The 12,500-nt window shown below is 43.7% G+C and overlaps 1 protein-coding gene across 1 annotated transcript in view; it reads right to left on the reverse strand.

The window, feature by feature from the left end:
• Positions 1 to 12,500, reverse strand: part of LOC112241182 (huntingtin-like) — a gene marked incomplete at its 3' end in the record, with an annotated part of 111,621 nt that overhangs the window by 88,378 nt on the left and 10,743 nt on the right. Inside the window, 4 exon segments of the mRNA XM_042315072.1 lie at positions 1,996 to 2,159; positions 2,162 to 2,401; positions 8,717 to 8,794; positions 11,007 to 11,057. Of these exon segments, the coding sequence (XP_042171006.1) occupies positions 1,996 to 2,159; positions 2,162 to 2,401; positions 8,717 to 8,794; positions 11,007 to 11,057 (533 nt within the window).

The following is a 12,500-nucleotide window of genomic DNA, read 5'->3' on the forward strand; positions in this document are numbered from 1 at the left end:
CACCCGTGGCAACCGCGGACGCGACTGCGTGTCATGGGGTGGGTGGGTGGAGGGAGGAGGAGGAGGGCAGACCATAGAATCAGAATTAGAAGAACGGACATTCCCATTCAAAGCAATGTTACGCCAAATGCTTAACGACAGTCTACCGGGCATAACGGCCGTCTACCGGGCATAACGGCCGTCTACCGGGCATAACGACAGTCTACCGGGCATAACGACAGTCTACCGGGCATAACGACAGTCTACCGGGCATAACGGACAGTCTACCGGGCATAACGACCGTCTACCGGGCATAACGACAGTCTACCGGGCATAACGACCGTCTACCGGGCATAACGACCGTCTACCGGGCATAACGACAGTCTACCGGGCATAACGACAGTCTACCGGGCATAACGGCCGTCCACCGGGCATAACGGCCGTCCACCGGGCATAACGGCCGTCCACCGGGCATAACGGCCGTCCACCGGGCATAACGGCCGTCCACCGGGCATAACGGCCGTCCACCGGACATAACGGCCGTCCACCGGGCATAACGGCCGCCTACCGGGCATAACGACAGTCTACCGGGCATAACGGCCGTCCACCGGGCATAACGGCCGTCCACCGGGCATAACGGCCGTCCACCGGGCATAACGGCCGTCCACCGGGCATAACGACAGTCTACCGGGCATAACGACAGTCCACCGGGCATAACGGCCGTCCACCGGGCATAACGGCCGTCCACCGGGCATAACGGCCGTCCACCGGGCATAACGGCCGTCCACCGGGCATAACGGCCGCCCACCGGGCATAACGGCCGCGTCCACCGGGCATAACGGCCGTCCACCGGGCATAACGGCCGCCTACCGGGCATAACGACAGTCTACCGGGCATAACGGCCGTCCACCGGGCATAACGGCCGTCCACCGGGCATAACGGCCGTCCACCGGGCATCCACGGCCGTCCACCGGGCATAACGACAGTCTACCGGGCATAACGACAGTCTACCGGGCATAACGGCAGTCTACTGGGCATAACGGCAGTCTACCGGGCATAACAGCAGTCTACCGGGCATAACGACAGTCTACCGGGCATAACGGCCGTCTACCGGGCATAACGACAGTCTACGCCAACCACTGTGAGCCTCAGTGTTTAACACATGCAACCAACGGCATCTAGTGGGTTCCAATCAGAAACCTGCACGACTGATGATGGGGTTTTGATTCATTCTACTGAGTCTAATTCTATGGTCTGGGCAACCTGGTCCATTCATTCTACTGAGTCTAATTCTATGGTCTGGGAAACCTGGTCCATTCATTCTACTGAGTCTAATTCTATGGTCTGGGAAACCTGGTCCATTCATTCTACTGAGTCTAATTCTATGGTCTGGGAAACCTGGTCCATTCATTCTACTGAGTCTAATTCTATGGTCTGGGAAACCTGGTCCATTCATTCTACTGAGTCTAATTCTATGGTCTGGGAAACCTGGTCCATTCATTCTACTGAGTCTAATTCTATGGTCTGGGAAACCTGGTCCATTCATTCTACTGAGTCTAATTCTATGGTCTGGGAAAGCTGGTCCATTCATTCTACTGAGTCTAATTCTATGGTCTGGGAAACCTGGTCCATTCATTTTACTGAGTCTAATTCTATGGTCTGGGAAACCTGGTCCATTCATTCTACTGAGTCTAATTCTATGGTCTGGGAAAGCTGGTCCATTCATTCTACTGAGTCTAATTCTATGGTCTGGGAAACCTGGTCCATTCATTCTACTGAGTCTAATTCTATGGTCTGGGAAACCTGGTCCATTCATTCTACTGAGTCTAATTCTATGGTCTGGGAAACCTGGTCCATTCCAACTGATTCAAATCACTCATTCCAACTCCAATCTCTAATCCCCCCAGTATCAGCAACATCGGAGGACAGTCGAGCGTGTTCGCTTCTAGTAAATCAAATCAAAACTACTTCTCTGTAAATAACAAAGTCTCACTCCTACATGTCAGGCAGACTTACGAGTTCAGCAACGTCTGAAGGTGTGGCGGCCGAGTCCGGCCCCTCTGTGGTGGTCTGTGATGAGTCGGCGCTCGGGGGCAGCGAGGGGTCTCCCAGGGGGTCCAGCAGGGGCCCGTCGGGCATCTCCGCGTTCTCCGGTGTGGCGTAGTCGGCCGTTTCGGGGTAACGTTAGCCCCGCTGGAGCTGTGGCTGAGCATGTCCTCGTCCGCTGCGTTGTCATTGGGCGACTCGGGAGTCCCCGCCCCTCCCTCGCCGCCGGACGTCCCGAGGGCAGTCGTTCCGTGTTCCGAGGAGGCGCCACCGAGGTCCACGGAGTCGCCGGGCTGCAGAGCATGCTGTGAGGAGCGGGGCTGCTGGGTAATGATGTCGACCACCTGGGCGGTGGCGTCGGCGCCCGCGACAGAGGCTGAGTCAAGGCGGGAGACACATTAAAATCATCCCCCTCTCTCTCAAACTCATCTTTCAATACAACAAACAGGGGAGAGTAAAGAATGGACCCCCCCCACCCCTGGTTGATTTAATTGAAGAAATATTTGCACGTTTTGTTCTATTTGATTGAAGTTGTACTGCTAACAGATGACTGGGTCTGGAGCAATTTAAATAGTTATTTTTGCCTGGTGTTGTGTATGATAAATTCACATCTTGTTAAGGGATTTTTTTATGAATAATGACTAAATTATGTATACATTTAAAAATCAGAACTATGACTAAAACAGAATACTACTATGTTACTGTATGGATGTATGAATCTTATTATAATCATAACACCGAATATAATGTGTGTAGTTTTAGTCAAGAATTAGAACAAGGAAGGTCTGTTCCTTGTTAGAAACGAATGAAGTTATCGTCAGACCGGGCTAGAATGCTGTGTTCCTTACAGGACATCCTGTCCCCACCCAGGGAGGGGAGAGACCTTGGGCTTGTCGTAGATTGTTTAGCAGGTGGTAGACAGCGTGGGAAGACTTGTGAACTATACTGCCATTGTATCTGAGAGGAGGAAGGACAGTTTAAAACCTATGACGTCATTTTTAGTATATAACCTGATGTAAATTGTACTGTGATCAGTACTCTCGAGAATAAACGCTATTGATTGATTTTGAGACTGGTCTCTGTCCATTTTATGCAAATAAGTATCTTACAAATTCTTAGAAATGGCCAAAGTGTTTTAATTGTATTGGTTGATGAACATATAGGAATAAAATATCTATACTTAAGTACGTGATTGAGGTCTGTTCTTATAATAACGTATTTGTGAATTTTGTCTGGGGGGGGTGGTAGGGATATATGCGTACTCGCTTCCAATTGTGACAGTTTAGTTTGGAGTAAAGTGCTCTACGGTTTTCGTTCCTTGTTGAGACCCAGATGCGAAACACTACAGACCTATTTCCTAATAAAGCCCTTCGCTGCGTCCCACAGCATACAGATACAATGGTTGGTTCATACGGACGGTTGGTTCATACGGACGGTTGGTTAACACGGACGGTTGGTTCATACGGACGGTTGGTTCATACAGACGGTTGGTTCATACGGATGGTTGGTTAACACGGACAGTTGGTTCATACGGACGGTTGGTTCATACGGATGGTTGGTTAATACTGATGGTTGGTTCATACAGATGGTTGGTTAATAGGGATGGTTGGTTCATACGGATGGTTGGTTCATACGGATGGTTGGTTCATACTGATGGTTGGTTAATACTGATGGTTGGTTCATACAGATGGGTGGTACATACGGATGGTTGGTTCATACTGATGGTTGGTTCATACTGATGGTTGGTTCATACTGATGGTTGGTTCATACTGATGGTTGGTTCATACGGATGGTTGGTTCATACGGATGGTTGGTTCATATGGATGGTTGGTTCATACAGATGGTTGGTTCATACGGATGGTTAATACTGATGGTTGGTTAATACTGATGGTTGGTTCATACTGATGGTTGGTTCATACGGATGGTTGGTTGACACGGATGGTTGGTTCATAATTATGGTAGGTTCATACGGATGGTTGGTTCATACGGATGGATGGTTCATACGGGTGGTTGGTTCATACGGATGGATGGTTCATACGGATGGTTGGTTCATACGGATGGTTGGTTCATACGGATGGTTGGTTCATACTGATGGTTGGTTCACACTGATGGTTGGTTCATACTGTTGGTTCATACGGATGGTTGGTTCATACTAATGGTTGGTTCATGCGGATGGTTCATACGGATGGTTCATACTGATGGTTGGTTCATACTGATGGTTGGTTCATACTGATGGTTGGTTCATACTGATGGTTGGTTCATACGGATGGTTGGTTCATACGGATGGTTGGTTCATACAGATGGTTGGTTCATACTGATGGTTGGTTCATACTGATGGTACATACGGATGGGTTCATACTGATGGTTCATACGGATGGTTCATACGGATGGTTGGATGGTTGGTTCATACTGATGGTTGGTTCATACTGATGGTTGGTTCATACAGATGGTTGGTTCATACGGATGGTTGGTTCGGATGGTTTGGTTACGGATGGTTGGTTCATACGGATGGTTGGTTCATACGGATGGTTGGTTCATACTGATGGTTGGTTCATACGGATGGTTGGTTCATACGGATGGTTCACATTAAAAGTGAACTGCGGGATACAGGCCTACTCCCTGTCAAGGATAAGGATGGTTGGTTCATACGGATGGTTGGTTCATACGGATGGTTGGTTCATACGGATGGTTGGTTCATACGGATGGTTGGTTCATACAGATGGTTGGTTAATAGGGATGGTTGGTTAAAAGGGATGGTTGGTTCATACGGATGGTTGGTTCATACGGATGGTTGGTTCATACTGATGGTTGGTTCATACAGATGGGTGGTACATACGGATGGTTGGTTCATACGGATGGTTGGTTCATACTGATGGTTGGGATGGTTGGTTCATACTGATGGTTGGTTCATACGGATGGTTGGTTCATATGGATGGTTGGTTCATACTGATGGTTGGTTAATACAGATGGTTGGTTCATACTGATGGTTTGTTCATACTGATGGGTGGTACATACGGATGGGTGGTACATACGGATGGTTGGTTCATACGGATGGTTCATACTGATGGTTGGTTCATACTGATGGTTGGTTCATACTGATGGTTGGTTCATACAGATGGTTGGTTCATACGGATGGTTGGTTCAAACGGATGGTTGGTTCATACGGATGGTTGGTTCATACGGATGGTTGGTTAATACTGACAGATGGTTGGTTAATATAGGGATGGTTGGTTCATACGGATGGTTGGATGGTTGGTTCATACGGATGGGATGGTTGGTTCATACGGATGGTTGGTTCATACGGATGGTTGGTTCATACTGATGGTTGGTTCATACAGATGGGTTGGTTCATACGGATGGTTGGTTTCGGATGGTTCATACTGATGGTTGGTTCATAGTGATGGTTGGTTCATACTGATGGTTGGTTCATACGGATGGTTGGTTCATACGGATGGTTGGTTCATACGGATGGTTGGTTCATACGGATGGTTAATACTGATGGTTTGTTAATACTGATGGTTGGTTCATACTGATGGTTGGTTCATACAGATGGTTGGTTAATAGGGATGGTTGGTTCACACGGATGGTTGGTTCATAATTATGGTAGGTTCATACGGATGGTTGGTTCATACGGATGGATGGTTCATACGGGTGGTTGGTTCATACGGATGGATGGTTCATACGGGTGGTTGGTTCATACAGATGGTTGGTTCATACGGATGGTTGGTTCATACGGATGGTTGGTTCATACTGATGGTTGGTTCACACTGATGGTTGGTTCATACTGATGGTTGGTTCATACGGATGGTTGGTTCATATGGTTGGTTCATAGATGATGGTTTACGGATGGTTCGGATGGTTGGTTACGGATGGTTGGTTCATACGGATGGTTCATACGGATGGTTGGTTCATACGGATGGTTGGTTCATACTGATGGTTGGTTCATATGGATGGGTTTCATACTGATGGTTGGTTCATACAGATGGTTGGTTCATACGGATGGTTGGTTCATACGGATGGTTGGGTTGGTTCATACTGATGGTTGGTTCATACTGATGGTTGGTTCATACGGATGGTTGGTTCATACGGATGGTTGGTTCATACGGATGGTTGGTTCATACGGATGGTTGGTTCATACAGATGGTTGGTTCATACGGATGGTTGGTTAATACTGATGGTTGGTTCATACAGATGGTTGGTTAATAGGGATGGTTGGTTAAAAGGGATGGTTGGTTCATACGGATGGTTGGTTCATACGGATGGTTGGTTCATACTGATGGTTGGTTCATACAGATGGGTGGTACATACGGATGGTTGGTTCATACGGATGGTTCATACTGATGGTTGGTTCATACTGATGGTTGGTTCATACTGATGGTTGGTTCATACGGATGGGATGGTTGGTTCATACTGATGGTTGGTTCATGGTTGGTTCATGGATACTGATGGTTGGGATGGTTGGTTCATACGGATGGTTCATACTTGGTTCATACGGATGGTTGGTTCGGATACGGATGGTTGGTTCATACGGATGGTTGGTTCATACTGATGGTTGGTTCATACGGATGGTTGGTTCATACGGATGGTTGGATGGTTGGTTCATACTGATACTGTTGGTTCATACGGATGGTTGGTTCATACTGATGGTTGGTTCATACAGATGGTTGGTTCATACGGATGGTTACGGATGGTTGGTTCATATGGTTGGGATGGTTCATACGGATGGATGGTTGGTTCATACGGATGGTTGGTTCATACGGATGGTTGGATGGTTGGTTCATACTGATGGATTGGTTCATACGGATGGTTGGTTCATATGGATGGTTCATTGGTTCATCTGATGGTTGGTTCATACTGATGGTTGGATGGTTGGTTCATACGGATGGTTGGTTCATACGGATGGATGGTTCATTGGTTCATACGGATATGTTCATACTGATGGTTGGTTCATACTGATGGTTGGTTCATAATATGGTTGGTTCAGATGGTTGGTTCATACTGGATGGATTTGGTTCATACTGATGGTTGGTTCATACAGATGGTTGGGTTCATATGGATGGTTGGATGGATGGTTGGTACATACGGTTGGTTTGGTTCATACTGATGGATGGTTCATACTGATGGTTGGTTCATACTGATGGTTGGTTCATACTGATGGTTGGTTCATACTGATGGTTGGTTTCAGATGGTTGGTTCATACGGATGGTTGGTTCATACGGATGGTTGGTTCATACGGATGGTTGGTTCATACTGATGGATGGTTGGTTGGTTCATACGGATGGTTGGTTCATACGGATGGTTGGTTCATACGGATGGTTGGTTCATACGGATGGTTCATACGGATGGTTGGTTCATACTGATGGTGATGGGTTCATACTGATGGTTGGTTCATACTGATGGTTGGTTCATACGGATGGTTGGATGGTTGGTTCATACTGATGGTTGGTTCATGGTTGGTTACGGATGGTTGGTTCATACGGATGGTTGGTTCATACTGATGGTTGGTTCATACTGATGGTTGGTTCATACTGATGGTTGGTTCATACGGATGGTTCACATTAAAAGTGAACTGCGGGATACAGGCCTACTCCCTGTCAAGGATAAGGATGGTTGGTTCATACGGATGGTTGGTTCATACGGATGGTTGGTTCATACGGATGGTTCACATTAAAAGTGAACTGCGGGATACAGGCCTATTCCCTGTCAAGGATAAGGATGGTTGGTTCATACGGATGGTTGGTTTTTAAGGATGGTTGGTTCATACGGATGGTTGGTTCATAAGGATGGTTGGTTCATAAGGATGGTTCACATTAAAAGTGAACTGCAGGATACAGGCCTATTCCCTGTCAGTTTCATAAATCCTATGTTCCATTAGTTAATATTTGAATATTCATAATAGTGATAGTTAATCATTTTAATAATAGACCCCCCTAATGATAATACAATTGGCTCGACATGTCGGATACCATGGCAATTAACAAATGATTTACGTTTAAACGATTAACATTCAAACGATCAAACAATTGGATAAGCATCGTACCAACATGTCATAACAATAATAATAATAATAAAATAAATAATAATAACAATAATAAATATTGAATCATAATAACAATAATAGTAATAATAAATAATAATAATAAATAAATAATAACAATAATAAATAATAACAATAATAGTAATAATAAATAATAATAATAAATAAATAATAACAATAATAAATAATAAATAATAACACTAATAGTAATAAATAATAACAATAATAATAATAAATAATAATAATAAATAATAACAATAATAAATAATAATAAATAATAACAATAATAGTAATAATAAATAATAATAATAAATAAATAATAACAATAATAAATAATAATAACACTAATAGTAATAATAAATAATAATAATAACAAAAATAATAACAATAATAATAATAATAATAACAAAAATAATGGTAATTAATAATAACAGAAATAATAATAACAATAATACTAACAATAATAATAATTGTAATTAATAATAACAATACTAATAATTGTAATTAATAATAATAATAAATGAATCATAATAAATAATAACAATAATAATAATAAATAATAACAATACTAATAAATAATAAATCATAATAAATAATAATAATAATAAGGTGCTTGAGTGATATGAATGTTGATGTTCCTGTATTCTGTCTCACCTGTAAAGGCCCCGGTGGTGACCTCTGCCCTCTCAGGGTCGTCCTCCAACCCCTCCTCCTCCCCCGACAGCATCTTGCCTGGGACACACAAACAGGATAAAGACGGCTACCGTAACATGACCAGTCAGCAGCGTTAGAGAAAGCTGTGGTAAAGAGGACTACTGTAACAGTCTCAACATGACCAGTCAGCAGCGTTAGAGAAAGCTGTGGTAGACCAATGGTTCTCCAACCTCTCCTCTGGGACCCAAAGTCCTTCCATGTATTTCAACTATTCTAAAGCTAAAACAACTTGAACACCCAACTTCTTCTTTAGCTTCATCAGACGTGCTAGTCCAGGAACACACCAAACTAGTCCAGGAACACACCAAACTAGTCCAGGAACACACCAAACTAGTCCAGGAACACACCAAACTAGTCCAGGAACACACCAAAACTAGTTCAGGAACACACCAAACTAGTCCAGGAACACACCAAACTAGTCCAGGAACACACCAAACTAGTCCAGGAACACACCAAAACTAGTTCAGGAACACACCAAAACTAGTTCAGGAACACACCAAACTAGTCCAGGAACACACCAAACTAGTCCAGGAACACACCAAAACTAGTTCAGGAACACACCAAAACTAGTCCAGGAATACATCAAACTAGTCCAGCAATACACCAAACTAGACCAGGAATACACCAAACTAGACCAGGAATACACCAAACTAGACCGGGAACATATCAAACTAGTCCAGGAACACACCAAACTAGTCCAGGAATAAATTTAACTAGTCCAGGAACACACCAAACTAGTCCAGGAATAAATTAAACTAGTCCAGGAAAACACCAAACTAGTCCAGGAACACATCAAACTAGTCCAGGAATACACCAAACTAGTCCAGGAACACACCAAACTAGTCCAGGAACACACCAAACTAGTCCAGGAACACACCAAACTAGTCCAGGAATACATGAAACTAGTCCAGGAACACACCAAACTAGTCCAGGAATAAATTAAACTAGTCCAGGAACACACCAAACTAGTCCAGGAACATATCAAACTAGTCCAGGAACACACCAAACTAGTCCAGGAACACACCAAACTAGTCCAGGAACACACCAAACTAGTCCAGGAATAAATTAAACTAGTCCAGGAACACACCAAACTAGTCCAGGAACACACCAAACTAGTCCAGGAATAAATTAAACTAGTCCAGGAACACACCAAACTAGTCCAGGAACATATCAAACTAGTCCAGGAACACACCAAACTAGTCCAGGAACACACCAAACTAGTCCAGGAACACACCAAACTAGTCCAGGAATAAATTAAACTAGTCCAGGAACACACCAAACTAGTCCAGGAATAAATTAAACTAGTCCAGGAAACTACAGGAACATATCAAACTAGTCCAGGAATACACCAAACTAGTCCAGGAATACACCAAACTAGTCCAGGAACACACCAAACTAGTCCAGGAACACACCAAACTAGTCCAGGAACACACCAAACTAGTCCAGGAACACATCAAACTAGTCCAGGAATAAATTAAACTAGTCCAGGAACACACCAAACTAGTCCAGGAATAAATTAAACTAGTCCAGGAATACACCAAACTAGTCCAGGAACATATCAAACTAGTCCAGGAATACACCAAACTAGTCCAGGAACACACCAAACTAGTCCAGGAACACACCAAACTAGTCCAGGAACACACCAAACTAGTCCAGGAACACATCAAACTAGTCCAGGAATAAATTTAACTAGTCCAGGAACACACCAAACTAGTCCAGGAATAAATTAAACTAGTCCAGGAACACACCAAACTAGTCCAGGAATAAATTAAACTAGTCCAGGAACACACCAAACTAGACCAGGAATAAATTAAACTAGTCCAGGAACACACCAAACTAGTCCAGGAATAAATTAAACTAGTCCAGGAATACACCAAACTAGTCCAGGAACATATCAAACTAGTCCAGGAACACACCAAACTAGTCCAGGAATAAATTAAACTAGTCCAGGAACACACCAAACTAGTCCAGGTATAAATTAAACTAGTCCAGGAACACACCAAACTAGTCCAGGAACACACCAAACTAGTCCAGGAATAAATTAAACTAGTCCAGGAACACACCAAACTAGTCCAGGAATAAATTAAACTAGTCCAGGAACACACCAAACTAGTCCAGGAAGACATGAAAACATGTTGAATGGCTGGGGATGCTGGAGGAGAGGTTTGGGAAACACTGTGTCAGATAGAGGGAACGGGATACAGGAGAGAGAGAGAGTTATTAAAATCACCTTTCTGTTTTCTGAGGAGGAGTGGACTATTACAGGAAGACCCGCCCCCGGCTGCCAGCAGGAAACAGGAAGAACACACACAGGAACAGGAAGTGAAGGAGAGAAAAGAAGAAAAGCCCCATGGGAAATAGCCATTATACCCCAAACAGAGGAAGAGAGTTAGTAAGAGAAGCTATTCATCCCAAATGGCACCCTATTCCCTATATAGTGCACTTATTTTAACAAGACCCCTATTGGGCACTAGTAGTTCACTATATAGGGAATAGGGCTCTGGTCACTAGTAGATCACTATATAGGGAATAGGGCTCTGGTCACTAGTAGTGCACTATATAGGGAATAGGGCTCTAGTATCTAGTAGTTCACTATATAGGGAATAGGGCTCTGGTCACTAGTAGATCACTATATAGGGAATAGGGCTCTAGTATCTAGTAGTTCACTATATAGGGAATAGGGCTCTGGTCACTAGTAGATCACTATATAGGGAATAGGGCTCTAGTATCTAGTAGTTCACTATATAGGGAATAGGGCTCTAGTATCTAGTAGTTCACTATATAGGGAATAGGGCTCTAGTATCTAGTAGTTCACTATATAGGGAATAGGGCTCTGGTCTAGTAGATCACTATATAGGGAATAGGGCTCTAGTATCTAGTAGTTCACTATATAGGGAATAGGGCTCTGGTCACTAGTAGATCACTATATAGGGAATAGGGCTCTAGTATCTAGTAGTTCACTATATAGGGAATAGGGCTCTAGTATCTAGTAGTTCACTATATAGGGAATAGGGCTCTAGTATCTAGTAGTTCACTATATAGGGAATAGGGCTCTAGTATCTAGTAGTTCACTATATAGGGAATAGGGCTCTAGTATCTAGTAGTTCACTATATAGGGAATAGGGCTCTAGTATCTAGTAGTTCACTATATAGGGAATAGGGCTCTGGTCACTAGTAGATCACTATATAGGGAATAGGGCTCTGGTCACTAGTAGATCACTATATAGGGAATAGGGCTCTGGTCACTAGTAGATCACTATATAGGGAATAGGGCTCTGGTCACTAGTAGATCACTATATAGGGAATAGGGCTCTAGTATCTAGTAGTTCACTATATAGGGAATAGGGCTCTAGTATCTAGTAGTTCACTATACACTGAGTGTACAAAACATTAGGAACACCTGCTCTTTCCATGACAGACTGACCAGGTGAAAGATATGATTCCTTATGGAAGTCACCTGTTAAATCCTCTTCAATCAGTGTCGATGAAGGGCAGGAGACGGGTTAAAGAATGATTTTTAAGCCTAGAGACAATTGAGACATGGAATGTGTATGTCTGCTATTCAGAGGGTGAACGGACAAGACAAATTATTGAAGTGCCTTTGAACAGGGTGTGGTAGGAGGTGCCAGGTGTGTCAAGAACTGCAACGCTGCTGGGTTTTCCACGCTCAACAGTTCCCCCCTGTGTATCAGGAACGGTCCACCACCCAAAGGACATCCAGTCA

This window comes from Oncorhynchus tshawytscha, unplaced genomic scaffold (assembly GCF_018296145.1).
Source record: "Oncorhynchus tshawytscha isolate Ot180627B unplaced genomic scaffold, Otsh_v2.0 Un_contig_5117_pilon_pilon, whole genome shotgun sequence".
Taxonomy (NCBI): Eukaryota; Metazoa; Chordata; class Actinopteri; order Salmoniformes; family Salmonidae; genus Oncorhynchus; species Oncorhynchus tshawytscha.